Source organism: Eurosta solidaginis, chromosome 5, assembly GCF_040869045.1.
Source record: "Eurosta solidaginis isolate ZX-2024a chromosome 5, ASM4086904v1, whole genome shotgun sequence".
Classification (NCBI taxonomy): domain Eukaryota; kingdom Metazoa; phylum Arthropoda; class Insecta; order Diptera; family Tephritidae; genus Eurosta; species Eurosta solidaginis.
The window spans coordinates 250,872,535-250,895,872 of record NC_090323.1 but is presented as its reverse complement, the minus strand read 5'-3'; the positions used below and the strand labels follow the sequence as shown (position 1 = coordinate 250,895,872).

Genomic DNA, 23,338 nt, shown 5'->3' with positions numbered 1-23,338 from the left:
GGCCAAGAAAGTGTTTCTATCGGAACCCGCCTATGGAAGCAGAGGTAGAGGGCGGCCGCCACTCCGTTGGAAGGACCAGGTGTAAAACGATTTAAGCTCCCTTGGTGTGACCAATTGCCGCCGGTTGGCGAAGCGAAGGAGCGACTGGCGCGCCTTGTTGGACGGCCATAACCGTTTAGACGGTTAAGCGCCAAATTAAGCAAGTAAGTAAGTAATAGTGTTATTCAAGCGGCATATTTGCATGTGCACGCGAAGTGACGTGTGGGAAATTTGGTTTGTTATCATTCATCGTACCGGTTTCCGTATCTGTGCTTTGAATAGGATGTTAGGAAATAAATAGATCCTTCAAGCTGTCAGATGACTTTAGCGTTTTTCAGACGGAATAGTAGATGTAACCGAAGCAGTAGAAATATCTGCCGATTTCGCTCATTTTTAATACCAATTTATACTGGGTCCAGGAATTTTTTTTTTCAAAAGCTCGAATAAGTTTTGCCCAACTCTGATTGTAACCTAGCTCCTAGCTACACACTAGTACGACCTCTACTGTAACTGCACTTGCGCCTAAAATCATACTATAATACAGCAGGACGTGTAACTCAAGTGAGCTTGAAAATATGAAGCAAATCAACAGCTCATTGAGCAACAGATGACGACCAAATAGAAAAAGACAAATCACCGAAGCATGAAATAAATATTTTGTTTTTCTGCCGCGTCACAATGATCGACATATAAAATAAATGAATTTTCTTTTCGCACTTCAATGCTAATAGTTGAGCCAGCGGAAGGAGCATGTGAGTTATCTTTGCAGATGACCACACTAGAGGTTTACGCCGAACACTTTATCGGCGGCGGCGGCGTGGTATATTAATACTAATGACTATCGTGGCACAGGGCGCCTCCAGTTTTTCGGTTGTTTTTATGAGCTAAAATTCCCGATGTGAGAAAAATAGCAATCCCGACCACCAGTCGGTACCACGCCTCCTGACCCTCACACCATATGCCAGCACATAAGCTATAGGACTGCGTCTTCGAACACATACCTTCGCCGACTTCACTTTCCTAGAAGCTCTAGGTGTATATCCGAATACTTTCCAATGGATGCTTTTGTCGCGCTATGCTGCCGAGCTACACCAGAGAAACACCTTCAAACGTTAGGGAGTGACTATTCGGCCAAGGATGCTGCCCTCGAAATCATAAGCAGTCTGAGTGGATGTCATTGCGTAATGAGTGAAAATCGTATAATCCTCGGCGCATCTACATAATTAAAATTTTACAAGGACCCTGGATAAACATTTTAAAATGATTTCAAAAGTCTTCCTTAAATCAAAACGATATTTTAGAATGAAAGTCGACGGATTTTAATTTAAAAGATGTTTACTGCTGTTTTCCGGCCTCATGATATAAGAGCTGATTATGGATGACCGCGTAGTTTCAGTTTTCAGAATACTTCGACTGTCCTCTACGTTAGGGTAGTGAGCAAACACGATCATTATTTCCAATGTCTTTGGAAAGCTTTTGCTTCACCACTTTGAGTGTTATTGCGAAGGACAAAGCCGCACCTGGTAAATATATGTATATGCCTACGTATTCAAATTTGTAATAGGAGCCGTAACGTGTAGGTGATATTTAAACTTGGTTGATATGATATAATCAATGTGAATCAGTCCAAGGGACTAGTTTTGGATAGGGCCGCCAACTTTAGGAAATATCAAACCGGGAGACTTGGGTGTTGAATGATGAAGTGCGAAAATTAAAATAAACATTTCAGATGCTATTATATAGTTTGGCAAATAAACAACAGATGTTTGAATGTAAGCCCAATTGATTTTTCAAGTCCTTCTCATACGTACATATTTCCTCAACTTAAGTATGAGGTAATAATCATTTCAAAGGAGTGTTTATACACCTAGATCCTACTTAAGAATTTTGCATAACTGATTTCGCTTATTCTTTCAAGCAATCGCAATATAAATTTTTCCCTTAAATCTGCACTTTTTTGGGTATTTTGGTTTTTTTTAACAACTTGAGGACAATTTTAAAACACGTTCGTCTTGGGTCATTTTATTTGAATTCATTGTTCATTATTAATTTTTTGAAAAAAATATGCAAAGTGAGCACATAAATTTATTATATAACTTTTCTTTTAGTGGTTTGTTTTAATAATTTGGTGAATTGGGTGATGCAAAGTCCGTTTTAAGCTGACATCGAAAACGCCTGTTTTTTTTTTTTTTAAATAACTTTTGAACGGTTAGAAAGAGTTAAATTTCGCAATTAGTTCCTTATAACTGGCAGTGATGCGCATCCGTTGATATCACTTTCAACTATATCCGTTCAATTTTCGACATGCACAATAAATGGCCTAGACAGTCTTAAATGAGTAGGAAATATAGTACCTCGCCGGACGCCGCCGCCGCGCCGATATTTTTGAAATTCAGCGGAGGCGGCGTGCGAAAAACGGCCCAAATCGGCGGCGTCGGCGTGTCTTATCGGCGGCGTATATCTCCAGACCACACGACCAAACGAACATCAGCACTCGACGATCCGAGTACCCCCTGTATTATCACCGACACTTCTATCCCTCCAGCTGCGCTACTGATACGCGCTGAATCGCCTTCCCCTGTGGGTTGCTCACTATCATATGGCCCAGCTGCTATTGTTTCGATACTTTTAGCTACTATTACGACCTTTGGCCGCCCTCAATTATACTGAAACCCCAATGTCGTCCTCTAGATTCTATCCACTCCTCCGACCGCCCCAATTGTAACACTACTTACAAACCTTTTGGTCTTCAGCATAGGCCACAACTTGGCAGATCCTACCCATTATATCCTGAAGCTGATTGAAAAACACCACAACTCCAGGGCGGAGAGAAATGAAGGTGTCCTTCTGGTGTACCCCTTCTCATCTTTTTCGCATCGATCCGCCGCTATTTCACATTTTCTGTGATCTTTAGAGACGCAATGCTACTCTCAATGCCAGTGGAGTACTTTTTGTGAACCCGGAGTGGGTATTGTTGAAAACTCGGGCGATGTCCAGAACGATGCCAAGCAAAAACTCTTTGATCGCATCCACTCCCCAATCAACCGAATAAAGACCGTTTTTGCAGATCCGCTTTTACAAAAGATGTATTGCGATACTGTTAGCCTCTCAAGGAATTTTGCTTCTTAATGGAGACCAATCTGATAGTGTAACACTTTGGAATAGGCGTGAGATATTTTCGCAACCTTGGGAAAGAACTTAATTTTGATCGTACTCTAAATTTTTGGGGCACAGACCAACCCCAACCCGTAAAATGGCTTTAAGCAACTGTAATAAATTTCAAAGATCTCTGAGGTTGCAATTAGTCGTCTGGCTTCAGATAATTTAAGCCTCACAAAAGTGATTAGCCTTTGCAAGCTACGTTTCCTGCTGAGTTGGCAGTCAGATTTCTATGCTATTAGGTCCCTCACAAGATGAAATTGCAATGGAATATCCTGTGACATCTAACCACCCATTCATCATCCAGCTTTGATCAACTTCTCTCAAGTATTCCAAACGAGCAAGACTTCCCTGGAGAGATTTTTCTGATCTCGGCATACTCATTATACTCGTCATGTTTCCTAGTGTAAGACTTCTACTGTCTGAGGCTTCTACTGTCCTTTTTGAAAAGTTGCCTCCTGGAAACTGTAAAATCATTAGGTATTCCCATACAACATCGAGGTTTACCCCTTTTGACGTTAGTTTTCAGCGAGCAGGAGTACCAAATTACTACCTTACTTATATGTACGTCTTACCCTTATATGACTAAAGACATTATGCTGCTTTCTAAATTCCAAGATAAATCCTTCTACTGCTTTGCATTTAACTCAACTAACTTGGTATAATATTTACTTAACTTCTCTTACAAATTCCTTGCGCTCTTGAATGAACAAAGACAAACTGCGTTTAGTTTCCCTACGTCTTTATAAAACTTCTTAGTTATGAATAAAAAAATGCTTGAGTAACTGCGTTGTCATAAATGAAGTGGAAATAAGCTCGAGTAATAGGCGACTGAATGCGTAAAGTGTGGAAACGCGGAAAGAAAGTAGAGCTAGCGCAAGTAGCCGAGTATTAGCAGCATCGTACTTACCTACCTTTAAGTGATTATGACGATAAAATTAGAGTTGGCCTTAAGCAACCGCAGGTGCAATTACGCATTGCAGTACCTGGGAATGACACTCCACCACACGCATACACACGAACGAATATTGCAGACAAAGCAATTTCTAAGACTAAATTTTTTTTACAATTTTCTTTAAGTTTCAACATTTACTATTTCTAGCATCAATCTCCTTGCATTGTAAGTAATTGCGTTTGCATCCTCGGCTCTTCGTCTTTAAAAAAAAAAAAAGCTCACATTCTACTCCGTCTCTAATATAAATAGCTATTATATTATTTATATTTTTCACTTTACTTCATTTCATCTCATTTCAGGTGTCCTGGGTACGTCGCAATGCGCAGGGCGAGCATGCGCTAGATCTACTTACAGTCGGTCTGAACACCTACACCGGCGACAAACGCTATAAAATAGAGTTTCAATATCCCAACAATTGGCGACTGAAAATCACAAATGTTAAAAAAGACGATGAAGCGATGTATGAGTGCCAAATATCGACACATCCGCCGCGTGTAATACAAATTAATCTCTTCGTCAATGGTGAGTGTGGGAATGAGTGTGTGATGGTGTGTGTGTGTCATATGTCATTAAACGACGCAATGTGCGAAATCATAAAGTAATCATGAAATGGGCTGATGATATGATGTCATGGTTTTCACGCTTGTGGTAATGATGAGTGAAATTATGTGTAAGAAAAGAAGAAGTTTCGATAATTTGATGTGCAAAGCTACAGTGACGTATACAAATAAAATGATTTATCTAAAAGGAACAAGAACATCTAAATAAAGGAGAGAAGGTGTACATACCAGGCATGAGTAACGACTCGACCTCCTCTTGGAAGGTTCCTCCCCAAAAACTTTATGTACAATGAGCTTTTGACTCATAAAACGAGGACAACGAAACATAAAGAGTATATTGGAACGATTTTCCGTCATACCTTGTCAAATTTGGTTTTGAGACCAACCGGTTTCGGCGTTGTGCCATCATCAGTGTCGATTTTCGTTCTGATCTGTTGTTGTCGTTTGTCCTGTATTTATAGTTCGTAGGTAAATGAGCAGGTATTGTCAAAAATTGAGCTATGTGTATGTGCTGTATGTTCATTCAGAACCGAGGGTGGTTTTTACTGATCGATTTGTGTGGCTGACTGAGGTAGGTAAAAATCCGTAATTTTAGTCGTTAGACCTTCTTTGCGGGTTTGTTGTTTTTGTACGTTAATTGTTTTGTGTTTATTTGTTGTTGTGTGTTTGTAAACAAGTTTTAAAGGCTCGAATATTGTGTCAAAATTGTGTTTATCGGCCTTTTGCTTGCATATGAAGAGCCCTAACTGTTTCACTGATGTTTACTGGGGAACATTCATTCTCGACCATATGATTCGCGAAGTTAGACTCTGGTATAATTTTTGGATTCCGTGTTTTTTTATTGTAATCTCTAATGTGTTCTCTGCACCTCGTTCTTATTTGCCGTCCTGTTTGTCCTATGTAACTATGTTGGCATCCGGAGGTAAGCGTGCATCCGTCTTTTTCGGTTTCCATTGTAAATTCTATATAGTCTGTTTGTCTGAAAACCAAATTTGACAAAGAATGACGGAAAATCGTTCCAATATACATCATTTATCCACCCTGTCGGAAAATCAACAAAACAAAATAATTCAAACATAAAGTGTTCTGCCTTTTCCACTTTGGTGGGAAAATGTTGAAAAAAAGTTCCTGATCTATCCCACGCTTGCGCTTTATTTCAGTCTAACGTCAAGCGCCCTTTCCTCCCACCATTCCTGTTGTTTTACTATTGTTCGTGACCTTACGCTTATCTTGGCGACTTCAGATGGTCGCTTGATCACATTGTTATAAAGATTGTTCTATTGGTATTTTCTGAGAAAAAATCAGGATTGCGTCCAATGAAACCGATATATGTATGCTATTCTTATAGCAATAAATCGGTGGGCTGCTAGTATTCCCCTTTGGTGGGCCAGTACTGCGTATTATATTGTCGAGCACTATTATCGAGCAATTTACGTTGAACGTGGATTAGTTTAGCTTTGATTGTTGTGGCTTGAGCGAGGACACAATTAGACCAGTTATATTAGGCCTGCAGTGGTACCATAGAAAGACACCATTACCGTTCCTTTTTGAGCAATTTAGGGGACGTGATAAAGGCTATCAAGTCGCTATTGTCATACTTCACGAACTGGCGTTGATTATGACGGTAGATGTGCTCTTTAGCATTAGCTTGCATATGGTCAGGGGCATACCTAAACTTTTTTGTCGTACTCTGCCTAGCGAGTTTGTCTGCAATAGAGTTTCCCTCGATATTCCTGTGTTCAGGACCCATATTAGGTATACTCGGTTCTGTTGTGGCATCCCTTGAAGAGATCGGCGACAGTTAGTGGTAGTTCAGAAATGAACGAGTAAGAACCAAGTTATCTGATAGCCGTCTGGCTAACGCTGAAAATTAAGATTCCGTTGCTGATATTGTGTGTTTTTATCCTACCTGCGGTTTCGGTAATGGCACGAGGGCTTCACTAACTTTAGAAACTTTCTCTTCCACCGCCCTGCAGTACACCTTTAAGGTTAATTATGAGTCAAGGTCTCCTTTCTAGTGTTTCAAGTAAGGCTTTTTATTTGATAATATCCAATTTGTAGGACTAAATTATCCACAAGTTCCGCTTTGATCTCACCAACACCACTTCTGTCTTATTTTTAGCAACATCCAGGCCTATATTTGCCAACTATTTCACCATCACTCCTATGCCATCATTACGTAATGCTTGAAGCAGGTCCAGTTCGTTTATCACTGCTGCGACGACAATATCATCTGCTCGGCCGACAATTTGCCCGCCTCCGGGAAGGTTGGTTTTTAGCACAGCGCACATCGCTTTCCATAGCTTTGGCCGTCGACGGCGATATTTTCTCTTTTCGGTCCCTCATTCATGTCAAAAAGGAGTACTCTGTTACTTAAATAGCAACCAATTATTCTGCGCAGGGAAGCAGGTTTGCTAAAGCTCCTTAGCTCTATGATAATCTTCATCCTTTTCGCAGTGTTAAAAGAAGTTCTAGCATTCAAAATAATCAGTGCTCAAGCTTCATTGTATTTGAACCTTATAGCTTCACAGAAACAACTATTTGTATTGCATCTATCCTGGATGTCTATTTTCGAACCTTAACTTAACTTATTAGCCAAGCAATCTGGGCTTTCCAGGGTCTACGGTAAGCGCTCACTAATAATACGCTCGAGAATACTTCCTAGCTAATCCAATATAGAAATTGGTCTCTATGAAGATGACGGGTCGTTAATCTTACCAGGTTTCGGCAAAATGACCTGTCTTTGAGCATTTCGAAAAAGGGGTTAAACATCTTCTTGAATACACGCTTTGAATAAATCCATAGATGCTGATGTCCGAGATCTTATCGCTGCTTTAAAGGCTATATCGGCACTCCATCGGAGACTTATTATCAACAACTCTGGGAGATTCATTTTGTACTTTATGATTTGTTATTCGTATAATCTCTATACGTTTTCATATCTGCCTTTTAGTTTTAGCCACTATTGTAAGGAAATGCACTAGGATCAGATTCAGCGTTCTCCATTATTTCCTCAAAGCCCACTCCTTGCCCTATTTTATAGCTTATGTACATAGGTATTGTGTAGATCATAATGAGTTTACCCTCTGTGCCTTTTGTCATGCTTTATGCAATTTTCTATGCTCTTTCACTATTTCTTCGTTGCACTAATATTAGGAGTCCGGTTTACTTTTACTTTAATTTCTGGGTATAGCAGCATAACATGCCATACTTAGTGACTAAAATAAAAATGAGCTGAGAGGCCCTCCACATGTATATGGTTCAAAAAGACGTTGCTTCTTCTTTGTAGTTGGTAGGAAGCTAGATTTTAAGAAGATTCAACCAGCTCTAAGCTAACAACTTTGTGTTCGGTGTGTGTGTAAACGTCAATGATGGAGAACTTTACATGTCTCCCTATTTCTCTACTTGGAAACGGGAGATCTGTAATGGAGCGTATACTGCTCTTGTCGAATGTAAAATTCCCTAGTTCATTCGAAATCTCCTCACCAGCCATAGTTTCAAGGCTTATTATATTGATTATAAAATCATTATTGTAGGTCCACAATCCTTCAGGTTTCATCTTTCGTAAGGCGGCGCGAAATTTCTCAAAAAACTAGTTTTAATGCGAATCTTTGACTGTCACCACAGTTCCGACGATTTGTTGTTCCGTTTCTTGGTGGTAGGACCTTTGGTTTGGTAGGAGCGCACATTAGCTCCATACTACAACGGTTGCCTCTCTACAATAATCAAGAGCTTTTAGTTAAGACCTGAAATTCGACAGGGCTTTACTTGCAAGCTTTATTAGATTAAGACTCCTTGTAACCAACTGCTAGACAATTTAATATTAGTGTATGCAATATTTTTGCTATATCCCAACATTTACATACATCACTGTACAACTCACCCACATGATGACTACGTAATAAGTTCGAGGTGTTGTGATAAGTGCATGACATCATATCACAGCATGTCATTAAATGTGATAATGTTAGTACCATTCATACGCTGTGGGTGGACAATTTTTTATCACACACATACATACATATTTAAGTACGTATTTAAATAGAGCTTCTGAAAATAAAAACCGTGTATATGGTAAACATAGTAAACGTAGTAATGTTGTTAAATATGTATAAGCAGCATGTAGACGATTTAATGACATAAGTTACATTTACATGGTGATATATTTTCACCATCAACATTTTTTTCGTGGAAAAAACCGCATACGTTTATACTTACAAAACACTTAAGTGCATTTTCTCTTTATGGTTCTCTTATTACTTAAACAAAATGTTAGAGAATCGTAAGTTCGTAAGCGGATTGCGGGTGGGTGGATGTAAAGCACACAAAAATTGGTTTTATGAATTAAAGACAAACTAAGTTGCACCGTAACTTAATTCCCCAAATATCATGTATACGTGTGTACGTACGTACTACTAGCATGTGGCAAGTGTATCTACTGTCACTCACAGTTGGAACGTGCCAGATGGAGTCCTGCTTGATACCAAACTTTTTACCGGGATGTTTGAAGTCTAAAATGGGCTAGGCCTAAGCTCCACCCAATATATCAAGGATTTTTATTAGACAGGAAGCTCTTGTGCACACTTTAAGCGTTAAGGAGATTTATAAAAGCCTGCATGGCATGCGCATTCGGCTTGTGGCCTCTAGTCGATCAATTGAGCAGCTATGCCGATTTGCAACCAATACTGTACTACAGATTTCCTTTTTTTTGACAGTCACATATAAAGATGCAAAATTATGCCAAAAAAATACACTAATGTGAAGATAATCAACAATAAGCCCTACTCTTGCCTCGCAAAGCTTTTGTTGTAGCAGTTTTGTATTCTATCCGCAGACCCACGAATCTAACGCAAAAACGGAAACAAGGCTTAAAACACCGCATAAAGCTTGAATGAAATTTTATGGAATCTAAGGATAACATGGCCCCTGGTAGTGCTTCGAAATAGATCTTTCTTATTTTTATTAGAATTTGGCTCTTATGCAGTGCCATCTTTATTTAGATCTATTGCTCTCGACCTGCCAGACAACTACCATATGTGGAGGCTTTTAATGTAACTAAATACCTCCCCGCGGCTTCTATTCCATATCACGTTGGACTTAGAGTCATCCATCTAGGCAGTAGAGCCTCTGTCTAGCCAGAGCAATGCATAGGCAGAGATTATTATCCAACGTTTCCTCCTACTGCTCACAAAAGCCACAGATTTTTATACAGGATAGGTTTACCTTACTTAGCTTACAGAATGCAATGGCTCTTATAATAACCAGTGAGAGTTTTTAGGTCCTCTTTGCTTAAGTAAATGAGTTTGGATGACACTTTCGCTGCTCTTTTGTTGTCTGAAGTAATTTGTTTCCAAGTTATTTATGGTTTCCAAAGTGTGCCTCAGTGAGTCCACAGAAAGGCTCTGGTCTACATGCCTGCTTGATTGTCTGCCTGTTGGTTACCTGATGCTCGTTCACCCATCCCAACATAAACTTCTATATTGGTTTCCAGACCATTTAGGACTCCATTAGATTCATTATTGCCTAAGTTTGTAAGGCATGAAAGACTGCCTGACATAGTAAGGAGGATAAACCTCTTCTTCTCTACCGCAGGCATCTATTGCTTAGATTTCTGTCTTGAAAATAGTGGGATAGCATCCCGTTGGTATCGATCTCTTGATGTTCGGCTCAAAGGTGCCAGGTGCCGTTTTCCAGCATCAAATTTTGTTCCATCCATGAACCAAACCTCTGAGTCTGGTTCAGTAAATGGACTCCAGCTTTTCAGAGAGTTTTGTTCATAATGGACACTTGGACATGCCATGGGATTATCAGCGTAGGAGCAATTGCATCCCGTGGTTGAAATAAGGGATTTCCATGCATTTTCTTATTACTATCATATGCCTTGTCATGTGTCCGATCTTTAGCTCAGAAAAATTTGCATGCCTTAGTGTTGCATTTTTCGCTATTAGAATAGCTGGGAACGTACTCCCACTAAGTTAGTTAGTGCATCAACCGTCCCCTTGTCATCTCACCCGTTATACCAGCACAAAGAAGTCGATCCAGTTTGCTAGTTTAATTGTTTCTGTTATTTTCGTAGTGTTTGGCCACAAAACTAAGTTTGGTGACTATTGGCTTCACAATACTATTTTATATCTAGTATCACATTTTGCAAGGTAGCTCCACGTTTTGCCAAAGAGTCGGGTATAGGCAATGAAAACTCTTGTGGCTTTGTTAAAGGAAGCACCTAGGTGGGCATTCCCCGTGAGGGTTCTGACCACGGTTTCGTAACCACAAGGTATTTGCTTTCATTTAAAATCAGACTCTCGTGCCACCCAGTGCAGTGGGACAGTTTTGTTAAGATAAAAAGACAGTCCTTTGGTATCACACTACCTTTCTAAGATGCCCGTGACTTGTTGCATTCGATTGGATATCATTTCCTAAGTTTATTAAGTCATTTGCATTCCCTTGTGTGTCAAATACATTGGATTACAGTAACTTAAAGAGGAGATCTATTAATAGAGTCCCCAAGAAGGCAGAGAGTCCGACCCCTTCAGGACATTCTCATAGGGGCCAAATTTGACCTAGTTGCCCCTTTCTGCTCCAAACTTATTTTTCTTCTGTTAAGCATGGATAGTACCTAACGAATTGGGCCAACCCCTTGCCAATCATAGCTTTATGCGTCGTGTTATCGAAGACCCTTAAAATTTCAATACAATCACAGAGGGCCATATTTTTAGACTCCCAAGTCTTTACAATTTTTTCTGGAAGGCTAAGGATAGCAGTCTCGTAGATTCTCCTGACTGATAAGCAAATTGATTCCTACACAGTGGAAATTTATTTAGTTAACCTCCTAAAGTGCCGATGCAATTTTTTTTCCATATCCTTTAGAAGAAACCAACGCAAGCTTATTGGTCAATACCACGAGTGCAGTTGTTCACCCTATCTCCGACGTCAGTTCGAAAACGCCCTAGGTCAGAATTTGTTTCAGAAACGCCCTATCTTGGACCTCAGTTGAAGAACGCCCTTTCTCAGAATTTATTTGAAAAAACTTCCTAATTTAATATAAGTTCTAAATATTTTGATGTTAGCTTGACCTTACTAAGATAGAGCGAGCATCAATTGAGTTATGAGATAAGGTGGTTTTGGAAAATTTAACACGCAGCAGTCGATGTGCGGTTATTGAATTTGACCTATTTTGTAATAAATTGTATCATTTTGAATGTGGGTGACTGTGCGAATACAATGGACTTCATAGGATAAAGAACTAACAACCAATACAATGTGCTCATATGTACACAAGTGCATTCTTCTTACTCTTACCTACACATACGTACATAATCACTAACATACTCACTATCATTTTTGCTGTTGTTGTTTCTGCATATACACACAACGTATACCTACATATATGTTTTTTTTTCTTTCTCTTTCACCGCAAATTTCTTCCGCACCGGTAAATCCCTTAGCACCCAAAGTGATGATTGTTGATGAGTTCGGTGATCCACTACAGGAAAAATATTACGAAATCGATTCAACATTGCAGCTGTCATGTGTGGTCCGTAATGTCGCCATGGCCGCATCGGTCGTGTACTGGAAACATGGCGACGATGTACTCAACTATGATGTGACACGCGGCGGTATAAGGTATGTAAATATATATATCTATATATATATACAAGCGTTTGTGTGTGTGTGTGTGTTTGAGTATATGTATGTATGTATTTGTGCGTGTCAAACGTGCAGTTGTTTAGCATAATGCATAACCTGCTGATGTTTTGCACAAAGTTGCTCATACGCCGTGTACCTGCATATACATATGCACATATGTACATGCATTTACACCGTCCTGTCTGTCGCAGCTTGTATGTGTCTGTAATATTACATTTATTCACATTTCCCTAGAGCAGGTAGAACTCTTGGACGTGGAAAAACATTTTATTATTAAAATTAAAACCTACAAAGCACGTCTTGATGAGATGAGCTGCATATATGCATGTATTGCATGCATCTGTGTATGTGTGTGCATATAGCAAATAATGTGTTTACAGGGAGCAAACGACTGCTTTTGGCATTCATTTTTTACTTTTGATGTTTCCTTGGATTTCAGCTTAAAATGTCACTCAGCTCCTTTAAATACACACAATCGCACGCACACTCCTCGGGACACTTTTATATATCTCGTAAATGCGCTTATTTATTATCTTTGCTTGTGTATGTAAAATGCATTAAGCTACAAATCCTTACAATCGCATTTATTCTCACACACACATACATACATATCAGTAGAATTATGTAAATACAAGTTACAATGTATTTTAATTTTCGCATTTAAAGATGAAAACAAATTAAATAAAGCGCGGGAAATCTGTCGCAAGTCTTCTGCACGGCAGACAACAACAAACTAACATCGTTAAATAAGTTATTAAGCAAGAATGAAAAGCAAACAAAGTACACAGATTTTTGTTTCTTCTTACTTTTTCTTTGTTTATGACAGTAGCAATTATTCAATTTTTGTAATTACGTTTGTGCATTTTATACGTCAAAATTAATTTAAGTTTTCTACAAAGTTTTTATTAATTACTGCAAGACACGTGAGGAAAAACTGAAGCACATGCGAGAGTGGGTCAGAAGGTGAACGAAACGTCCGCTTGTATGCTGTCATATGATTTTTGAATTCAGTTCTATATACTAAGCCATTTGCATCCGAACCTCTATTACGAGTATACCTTTATTTTGAACACTATAGCAATCTTAAAGGAATTGCAAACTGTCTGAGGTTTAAGACATAGTAATGGCTATGGACCATCTTATTCACACTTGTGAGTAGTTAATTCCATTTTGTTCACCAAAATTTTACAAATTTATTTTAAAGCAAATTTTGGCAATTTGGTGTTTTGCTATATCTGAACCCCAAAGTCGACGAACTGATTGTATTTAATCAATTTGGTTTCAGATCTCGATAATCAATGGACCAAATAGTGAAAACTACTCCCGATAAGCCATCGAAATGCATTTTGTGTTTTCTTTCTCAAATTATCTGAAAATTAGTTGTCTGCAAAACTGCGTAGGCTTTGCCAAATGACGTAGAGCAACACCAATAGCTTCGTAGTTTTTACGAAGGACTTTAGTTTACTTTTTACTACAAAGAATACCACGGTTTCGACTGCCTTCTCTAAATCGTGGCACATGCAAATACCTGAACGTCAAGGTAGACAGCTTAGGTAGGAATCAAATATCGATTCTACTCTTACAACAGAATGTTCAGCAAAACCCAGAAGCCCAAACCCAAACGCACTGAATGTGCTTCTAAAGCAGCTATCTCTGGAATTTCATATGCATGAAACATGCACAAACTGCAACTTGTTCCGCAATAAAGCTTCGTGAGTCAGATTGCTGGAACTCGAGGTAGTATGGACACAGTGGTATCCTCAAAAGGCTTCCCAGTATGAATTCGGCATAAGATAAGATGAGGTTTCTTTCAAGAGTGTACTGAATAAAATAAATGCAAGGCACGATAGCCTCCGAAAAGATTTTAGGCCGATGTTGTTGTTGTTATTTGTAGCGATAAGGTTGCTCCCTGAAGGCTTTGGAGAGTGTTATCGATGTGATGGTCCTTTGCCGGATACAAATCCGGTATGCTCCGGTACCACAGCACCACTAAGGTGCTAGCCCGACAATCTCGGGAACGATTTATGAGGACACATTAAACCTTCAGGCCATTCCCTCCCTTCCCACCCCCAAGTCCCATGAGGAGCTTGGGGTCGCCAGAGCATCGTCTGTTAGTGAAACAGTATTCGCGGCGTATAGCTGAGGTTGACAATTGGATTTGGAGAAGCTATATATTGCGCTGGCAACCTGAAGGGTTGCGCTACACAGCCCCTTGAATCTGGTATTTTAGTCGCTTCTTACGACAGACATACCTACCGCGGGTATATTCTGATCCCCTAACCCGCTGGTACTCCTTTTAACTTTTCCTATAAATTAACGCGCCTACATGTGTTATGCCAACTCCGAAAAGAAAAAGCTTCTCAGACAAATTCTCACTGATATACATACATACCAAAAATCTATGTTCTACTTCCCACATATTGGTGCAAATTTCAGCCAAATCTGTCAAACGGTGCGTTCAAAAAGGAGTTGGTAAATTTGCGTGTGGCATATTGCATATGGGGTATTCCATCCCATTTCGACCAATTTTGAACCCGACCCCTTTAGAATTGGCTGAAAGTTTTTCTTCTTTTTCTAGCTTACGAAAGACGTTTTTCAGAAGATTTTCAATTTTTTTCATCCAACTCAAAAAAAGTTATGAATTTTTAAAAAATACCGTTTTTGTTTTCAAAATGCTATAACTTTTTCAAAAATTGACCGTTTGGGATCTTTTTTTTTAAACATTTTTTTTAAATGTACTTTTCGGAAAAAATTCAAAAAAAATTTTAGATTTTTTTTGTAATTTTTCAATTTTTCGAGATTTTTCGAATTTGGCCCATAAAAAACTTCAATCAATTTTTTTTTTTTATTTAATTGAAAAAAAAAACTTTAAAATTTTTTTTATATTTTTTCCGAAAAGTACAACTCAAAATAAGTTTTAAATATTTTGAAAAAATGGTGTTTTTTTCAAAATGATATAACTTTTTCAAAAATTTACCGTTTGGGATCATTTTTTTTTTTTTTAATTTACTTTTCGGAAAAAACAGAAAAAAAATTTAAAGTTTTTTTTTCACTTAAATAAAAAAAAAATAAAAATTCTGGGCCCACTCCGGGATTAGTGGGGATGATTGCAGAATTGATTGAAGTTTTTTATGAGAAAAAACAAAAAAAAAAAACTTTTAAAATTGTTTTGACTTTTTTCCGAAAAGTACATTTAAAAAAAATGTTTAAAAAAAAAATCCCAAACGGTCAATTTTTGAAAAACTTCTGAAAAACGTCTTTCGTAAGCTAGAAAAAGAAGAAAAACTTTCAGCCAATTCTAAAGGGGTCGGGTTCAAAATTGGTCGAAATGGGATGGAATACCCCATATAGATATATAGATAAATGTTTATTAGCTTCGTTGTTATTTATCCTTAATATAAATTTCTTTTTTACCGCCGCCTGTTCGTTAATAAAATGAAGAAATTGTTATATATTTTTGATGTGCAATCAATGGAGGTAATATATCCATTATATGACAGATATCTTAAAGAGAATAAAAGTAGCATCTTTAAAGCGATGTTAAATTCAACAATAAAAACTGAAAAAGAGCAGTCAAATAAAGACTGTCATTGCTTCGCCGATTTTAAAGCATTTTTTTTTTTTATTAAAGTTATAAATAATTTTATTTTTACGTTAAACAATGGCATATGAGCTTTGAAAGCTCACATATGAAAATAAATTTAAAAAAAATGTAAGGTGCGATAACGCCGAAGAGGTTTTAGGGCGAGCTTCTTTCCCTATTTGCGTCATTGTCCTTTTAATTTTTCCTACAAATTAGCTGGACGGGACCTACATACTTTACATCGACTTCAAACGGTATTTGCAAGGCAGATGAGTTTTCACTAAAAAGATTTTCATTCATGAAATACACACGGAGTGCTTGCCAAATACTGACTAGGAACGAGCCCGCTTAGAAAACTTTTCTTCTAATTGAAAAAACTTGTTTCTATAAATTTGATATTGCTTTGATCGGGGTGTGAGCCCAGGATCTTCGTTGTGGAGGCGGAGCACGCAATCACCACACCTCGGAGTCTGCCAACATGAAATACGTAAATATATTTAATGACCTAAAATATAATATAAGCATATCATATCCATTTACATAGCTAAAGAGCCCAGTAGACGTAAATATGTCATAGCCTCACAAAAGTTTTAAGGCGTCGACTTTCATTTCGTATACAACACGAAAATTCACTTCAAACTCAAATTGGTTTATTACCTTAACGTTAATGATATCTTTTAGACTAACTCAACATTCGTCTAGGCAAATTTATGTACTTGAAATGATAAATGTATGAATGTAAAATATCTATGCTAATAAAAGAAATAAAAACAAGTAAGAAAGGTTAAGTTCGGGTGTAACCGAACATTACATACTCAGTTGAGAGCTATGGTGACAACATAAGGGAAAATAACCATGTAGGAAAATGAACCGAGAGAAACCCTGGAATGTGTATCAAATGAAAGGCATTAAAGAGTATTTTATGAGGGAGTGGGCCATAGTTCTATAGGTGGACGCCATTTAGGGATATAGCCATAAAGGTGGATCAGGTTTGACTCTAGAATGCGTTTGTACGATATGGGTATCAAATGAAAGGTGTTAATGAGTATTTTAAAAGGGAGTAATCCTTAGTTCCATAGGTGGATGCCGTTTCGAGATATCGCCACAAAGGTGGACCAGGGGTGACCCTAGAATTTGTTTGTACATTATGGGCATCAAACGAATGGTGTTAATGAGTATTTTAAAAGGGAGTGGGCCTTAGTTCTATAGGTGAATGCCGTTTCGAAATATCGACATAAAGGTGGACCAGGGGTGACTCCAGAATGTGTTTGTACGATATGGGTATCAAATTAAAGGTATTAATAAGGTTTTTAAAAGGGAGTGGTGGTTGTTGTATAGGTGGTCGCCTTTTCGAGATATCGCCATAAAGGTGGACCAGGGGTGACTCTAGAATGCGTTTGTGCGATATGTGTATCAAATGAAAGGTGTTAATGAGTATTTAAAAGGGAGTAATCCTTAGTTCCATAGGTGGAGGCCGTTTCGAGATATCGCCATAAAGGTGGACCAGGGGTGACCCTAGAATTTGTTTGTACGATATGGGTATCAAATTAAAGGTATTAATGAGGGTTTTAAAAGGGAGTGGTGGTTGTTGTATAGGTGGTCGCATTTTCGAGATATCGCCACAAAGGTGGACCAGGGGTGACCCTAGAATCTGTTTGTACAATATGGGCATCAAACGAATGGTGTTAATGAGTATTTTAAAAGGGAGTGGGCCTTAGTTCTATAGGTGAATGCCGTTTCGAAATATCGACATAAAGGTGGATCAGGTTTGACTCTAGAATGCGTTTGTACGATATGGGTATCAAATTAAAGGTGTTAATGAGTATTTTAAAAGGGAGTAATCCTTAGTTCCATAGGTGGAGGCCGTTTCGAGATATCGCCACAAAGGTGGACCAGGGGTGACCCTAGACTTTGTTTGTACGATATGGGTATCAAATTAAAGGTATTAATGAGAGTTTTAAAAGGGAGTGGTGTGAAGGCGTTTTGCAGATATCGACCAAAATGTGGACCAGGGTGACCCAGAACATCATCTGTTGGATACCGCTAATTTATTTATATATGCAATACCTGCCAAGATTTTAAGGGTTTTTTATTTCGCCCTGCAGAACTTTTTCATTTTCTTCTTACTTAATATGGTAGGTGTCACACTCATTTTACAAAGTTTTTTCTAAAGTTATATTTTGCGTCAATAAACCAATCGAATTACAATGTTTCATCTCTTTTCTCATATTTGGTACAGAATTATGGAATTTTTTTCATTTTTCGTAATTTTCGATATCGAAAAAGTGGGCGTGGTCATAGTCGGATTTCGTTCATTTTTCATACTAACATAAGGTGAGTTCAAGTAAGCACGTGAACTAAGTTCATTAAAGATATGTCGATTTTTGCTCAATTTATCGTGTTAAAGGCCATGCGGAAGGACAGACGGACGACTGTGTATAAAAACTGGGCGTGGCATCAACCGATTTCGCCCACTTTCACAAAAAAAAGTTAACGTCATAAAATCTATGCCCCTACCAAATTTCAACAGCATTGGTTAATTTTTGTTCGACTTATGGCGTTAAAAGTATCCTAGACAAATTAAATGAAAAAGGGCGGAGCCACGCCCATTTTGAAAATTTCTGTTATTTTTGTATTTTGTTGCACCATATCATTACTGGAGTTGAATGTTGACATAATTTACTTATATACTGTAAAGATATTAAATTTTTTGTTAAAATTTTACTTTAAAAAAATTTTTTTTTAAAAGTGGGCGTGGTCCTTCTCCGATTTTGCTAATTTTTATTAAGCATACATATAGTAATAGGAGTAACGTTTCTGCCAAATTTCACCATGATATCTTCAACGACTGCCAAATTACACCTTGCAAAAGTTTTAAATTACCTTCTTTTAAAGTGGGCGGTGCCACGCCCATTGTCCAAAATTTTACTAAGTTTCTATTCTGCGTCATAAGTTCAACTCACGTACCAAGTTTCGTCACTTTAGCTGTCATTTGTAATGAATTATCGCACTTTTTCGGTTTTTCGAAATTTTCGATATAGAAAAAGTGGGCGTGGTTATAGTCCGATATCGTTCATTTTAAATAGCGATCTGAGATGAGTGCTCAGGAACCTACATACCAAATTTCATCAAGATACCTCAAAATTTACTCAAGTTATCGTGTTAACGGACGGACGGACGGACGGACGGACATGGCTCAATCAAATTTTTTTTCGATCCTGATTATTTTGATATATGGAAGTCTGTATCTATCTCGATTCCTTTATATATGTACAACCAACCGTTATCCAATCAAACTTAATATACTCTGTGAGCTCTGCTCAACTGAGTATAATAATTTATTTATTTGGGTACAAAAGAGTTTAATCCGCAATTGGGTAAATAGACGGTACAAAATTTCGTATGCACTCAGTTCCTTCGTACAAAAATATACACAAATCCTTACAACTAAATTGCTAATAAAAACTTTAAAATAAGATAAGTGTACCAATTACCACCTAAGACGTGAATTCACTTTTTACGATAATCCAAACACAAAAGCACCATTCATGCAAGCGTTGTAAGGGATTTCGTGTACTATGTGCAAATACTCTGCGAGAAAAAAGTTTTTGGTAGCAAAGTTGTTGTTGTTCTTGTAGAGATAAGAATACTTCCGAAGGTTTTGGTGAGTGTTTTCGATGTGGATGGTCCTTTGGCGGATATAGATCCGGTACATTCTGGCGCCATTAAGGCACAAGCCCGACCATCTCGGGAACGATTTATTAGCTTATGTTGATGACTTGGCAATTATTCGCAGGGATATATGTTTCTGAATACACTGAGTATGAGTACTGAGTATACAGAGTTACTTGATTGTCTTGGCTAGATATTCCGAATCATGCCTAATAGCCATTAGTCCTAGCAAAACGGAGTTCGTTTTGTTTATGTTGAGGTACAAGATTCCTTAATAAAGACCACCCTCCATTGGCGGAGAAGCGCCGGTGCTCTCTGACACAGTTAAGTACCTTGAGCTCACCCTTAACAGCAAGCTGTCATAGGAACTTAACATGGAGAACTGAGCTAGGTGGTTTCGGTTGCCTTATATTGCTCTTGAGTAGCAATTGGCAAACGCTGGGGGCTCTCTTCAAGGGAAATACATTGGCTGTGCAATATTATAATCAAGTCGATTCTCTTCTACTGCGTTCTGGTCTACTCCTCTAATAATCTTTTCTTCCATTCCATTGTCAAGAAGTGCAGCGACTGGGGACGGTTGGAACAATCGAGCTCCCCCCCCCCACCTTCCAAGTACAAGTCCTACACTGGCACTAAACACAATGATGAATCTTTCCCCGGTTTACATCGGGCACAAAATTTTAGAAAACCCTGTGGCAATAAGGCCTCGCGTCGAGGATATAAATTTGTGATCTACGGGCCCTCCAGTATACTGAGCGACTTCGACAGCATCCCTGGAAGGACATATTACTTTGTTCCGGCTTCCGCTCCACTTGGCACATTTACCACTAATACTTCCTCAAAGGAGAAATGGATTGGGGAATTAATATGGGATTTGAGTCTGATTAACCTGTTAACTTGTCGATCCAGGTTGCACGAGAGGGTTGGGTGGAGTATGTTGCCATATAATCGACGTTAGCCTAAAATTTTGACTACCCAACCATTGCAAAGCTTTCCAGGCGGAGATCGCTGATACTTAAATAGTCAGTATGCTTTCAAAGCCCTTAGCCCTGGCAGGGTGTGTTGAAGGGCTGTAAGGGATTGCTTGGCCTCAACTGTGCTGGCAAATTACTAGTTAATTTAGCTTTAGAATAAATAGATGCAATGCACGCTAATATCCGTAGAGATTTTGGGACGAGCTTCTCTTCCTTTTTCTACAAATTGGCGATACGGGACCTACATGTTTTATACCGACTGTGAACGGTATCTGCAAGCCAGATGAATTTCCACTGAGAATCTTTTTATGGCATAAATAAGCTCGAATCAATGCCGAGGGGTGGCTCGGCTTAAAAAAAATTGTTTTTTAATTGAAAAGACCCTTATCTAAGATGTCGATGTTACTTTGCCCAGGTTGATCTCTTCTCCCGGGCAGGTACGCGCGAATTGATGGGACTCCGTTGACCAATTGCTCTCTGCTTCTGGATAGGTGAGCAGCCAACTTAGCAAACGCTCGCCAGACACATTCACTTGCCGTGTGTCAAAGTCTTCCTGGACCACTGTTGACTACAAGCACACAGCGGAGCTATTAGGATTTGCCCAGGCTCGCCTATCCATTGAAAGCAGAGCACCATCAGAAGTTCATTCGGTACACCTTAATATACTGGGTGACCCCAGTTGTGTTAGCACCTACCTAGACTTTGCGAAGATGCGGCGTAAATGTATCGGTAGTAATATATATTCGAAGGAAAATTCCAGATCGATGTGTCTCTCATTCGTAGCTTTATAGTTCCCACACCATGATTCGCTAAATAACTTGAAGCCAGTTTCACCACTTAAGTATATGGCAGCACAGCGGACCAACATAAAAGTGTGCTGATCCTTGCATGGACAGCTGCCAACCACTCCAACTTGACCTATCCTAGACTGTTAAGAGTTTTTTTTAAGTGGGCATCGTCAACAACCGATTTTGCTAATTTTCGGTGAATTGGTGGTAGCGTGCTCCGCCTGGCATACTAAGGTCTGTCTTGGGTTCAAGTCCCAACAAAGCAACAACGAAAATATGATAAACAAGTAAGGAAGGCTAAGTTCGGGTCTACCCGAACATTACATACTCAGCTGAGAGCTTTTGATACAAAATAAGGGAAAACCACCATTTTGGAAAGTGAACCTGGGTAACCCTGGAATGTGTTTGTATGACATGGGTATCAAATGGAAGGTATTAAAGAGCATTTTCAAATAAAGTGGGCCTTAGTTCTATAGGTGGACGCCTTTTCGATATATCGCCATAAAGGTGGACCAGGGGTGACTCTAGAATGTGTTGGAACGTTATGGGTATCAAATTAAAGGTATTAATGAGGGTTCTAAAAGGGAGTGGCCCTTAGTTGTATATGTGAAGGCGTTTTCGAGATATCGACCAAAATGTGGACCAGGGTGACCCAGAACATCATCTGTCGGGTACCGCTAATTTAGTTATATATGTAACACCACGAACAGTATTTCTGCCAAGATTCCAAGGGCTTTTGATTTCGTCCTGCATAACTTTTTCATTATCTTCTACTTAATATGGTAGGTGTCACACCCATTTTACAAAGTTTTTTTCTAAAGTTATGGGTTGCTTCAATAAACGAATCCAATTACCATGTATCATCTCTTTTTTCATATTTGATATAGAATTATGGCAATTTTTTGTCATTTTTCGTAATTTTCGATATCGAAAAAGTGGGCGTGGTTATAGTCCGATTTCGGCCATTTTTTATACCAAGATAAAGTGAGTTCAGATAAGTACGTGCACTGAGTTTAGTAAAGATATGTCGATTTTTGCTCAAGTTATTGTGTTAAGGGGCGAGCGGAAGGACAGGCGGTCGAATGTGTATAAAAACTGGGCGTGGCTTCAACCGATATCGCCCATTTTCAGATAAAACAGTTATCGTCATAGAATCTGTGCCCCTACCAAATTTCACGAGGATTGATAAATTTTTGTTCGACTTATGGCATTAAAAGTATTCTAGACGAATTAGATGAAAAAGGTCGGAGCCACGCCCATTTTGAAATTTTCTTTTATTTTTGCATTTTGTTTCACCATATCATTACTGGGGTTGAATGTTGGCATAATTTACTTATATACTGTAAGGATATCAAAGTTTTTGTTAAAATTTGATTAAAAAAAATTTTTTTTTTAAAAGTGGGCGTGTTCGCCATCCGATTTTGCTATTTTTATTTAGCACACAAACAGTAATATAAGTAACGTTTCTGCCAAATTTCATCATGATAGCTTCACCGACTGCCAAATTACAGCTTACAAAACCTTTAAATTACCTTATTTTAAAAGTGGGCGGTGCCACGCCGATTGTCCAAAATTTTACTAATTTTCTATTCTGCGTCATAAGGTTAACCCACCTACCAGGTTTCATCGCTTTATTCGTCTTTGGTAATGAATTATCGCACTTTTTTGTTTTTCGAAATTTTCGATATCGAAAAAGTGGGCGTGGTTGCTGTCCGATTTCGTTAATTTTAAATAGCGATCTTAGATGAGCGCCCAGGAACCCACATATCAAATTTCATCAAGATACCTCAAATTTTACTCAAGTTATGTTGTTTGCGCACGGACGGACGGACGGACATGGCTAAATGAATTTCTTTTTTCGCCCAGATCATTTTGATATATAGAAGTCGTAATCTATCCCGATTATTTTATGCCGTTACGGATTGCCGTTATGTGAAAAAAGTTAATATACTCTGTGAGCT

General features: G+C 38.5%; 1 protein-coding gene across 2 annotated transcripts in view; it reads left to right on the top strand.

Annotated features, from left to right (window-relative positions):
* dpr20 (defective proboscis extension response 20) overlaps positions 1-23,338 on the top strand; it is a 311,446-nt gene that overhangs the window by 274,288 nt on the left and 13,820 nt on the right. For both annotated transcript variants that reach the window (XM_067757671.1, XM_067757672.1), the window contains exons 5-6: positions 4,453-4,675; positions 12,159-12,336. In XM_067757671.1, the coding sequence (XP_067613772.1) occupies positions 4,453-4,675; positions 12,159-12,336 (401 nt within the window). The remainder of the gene's footprint in view (positions 1-4,452; positions 4,676-12,158; positions 12,337-23,338) is intronic.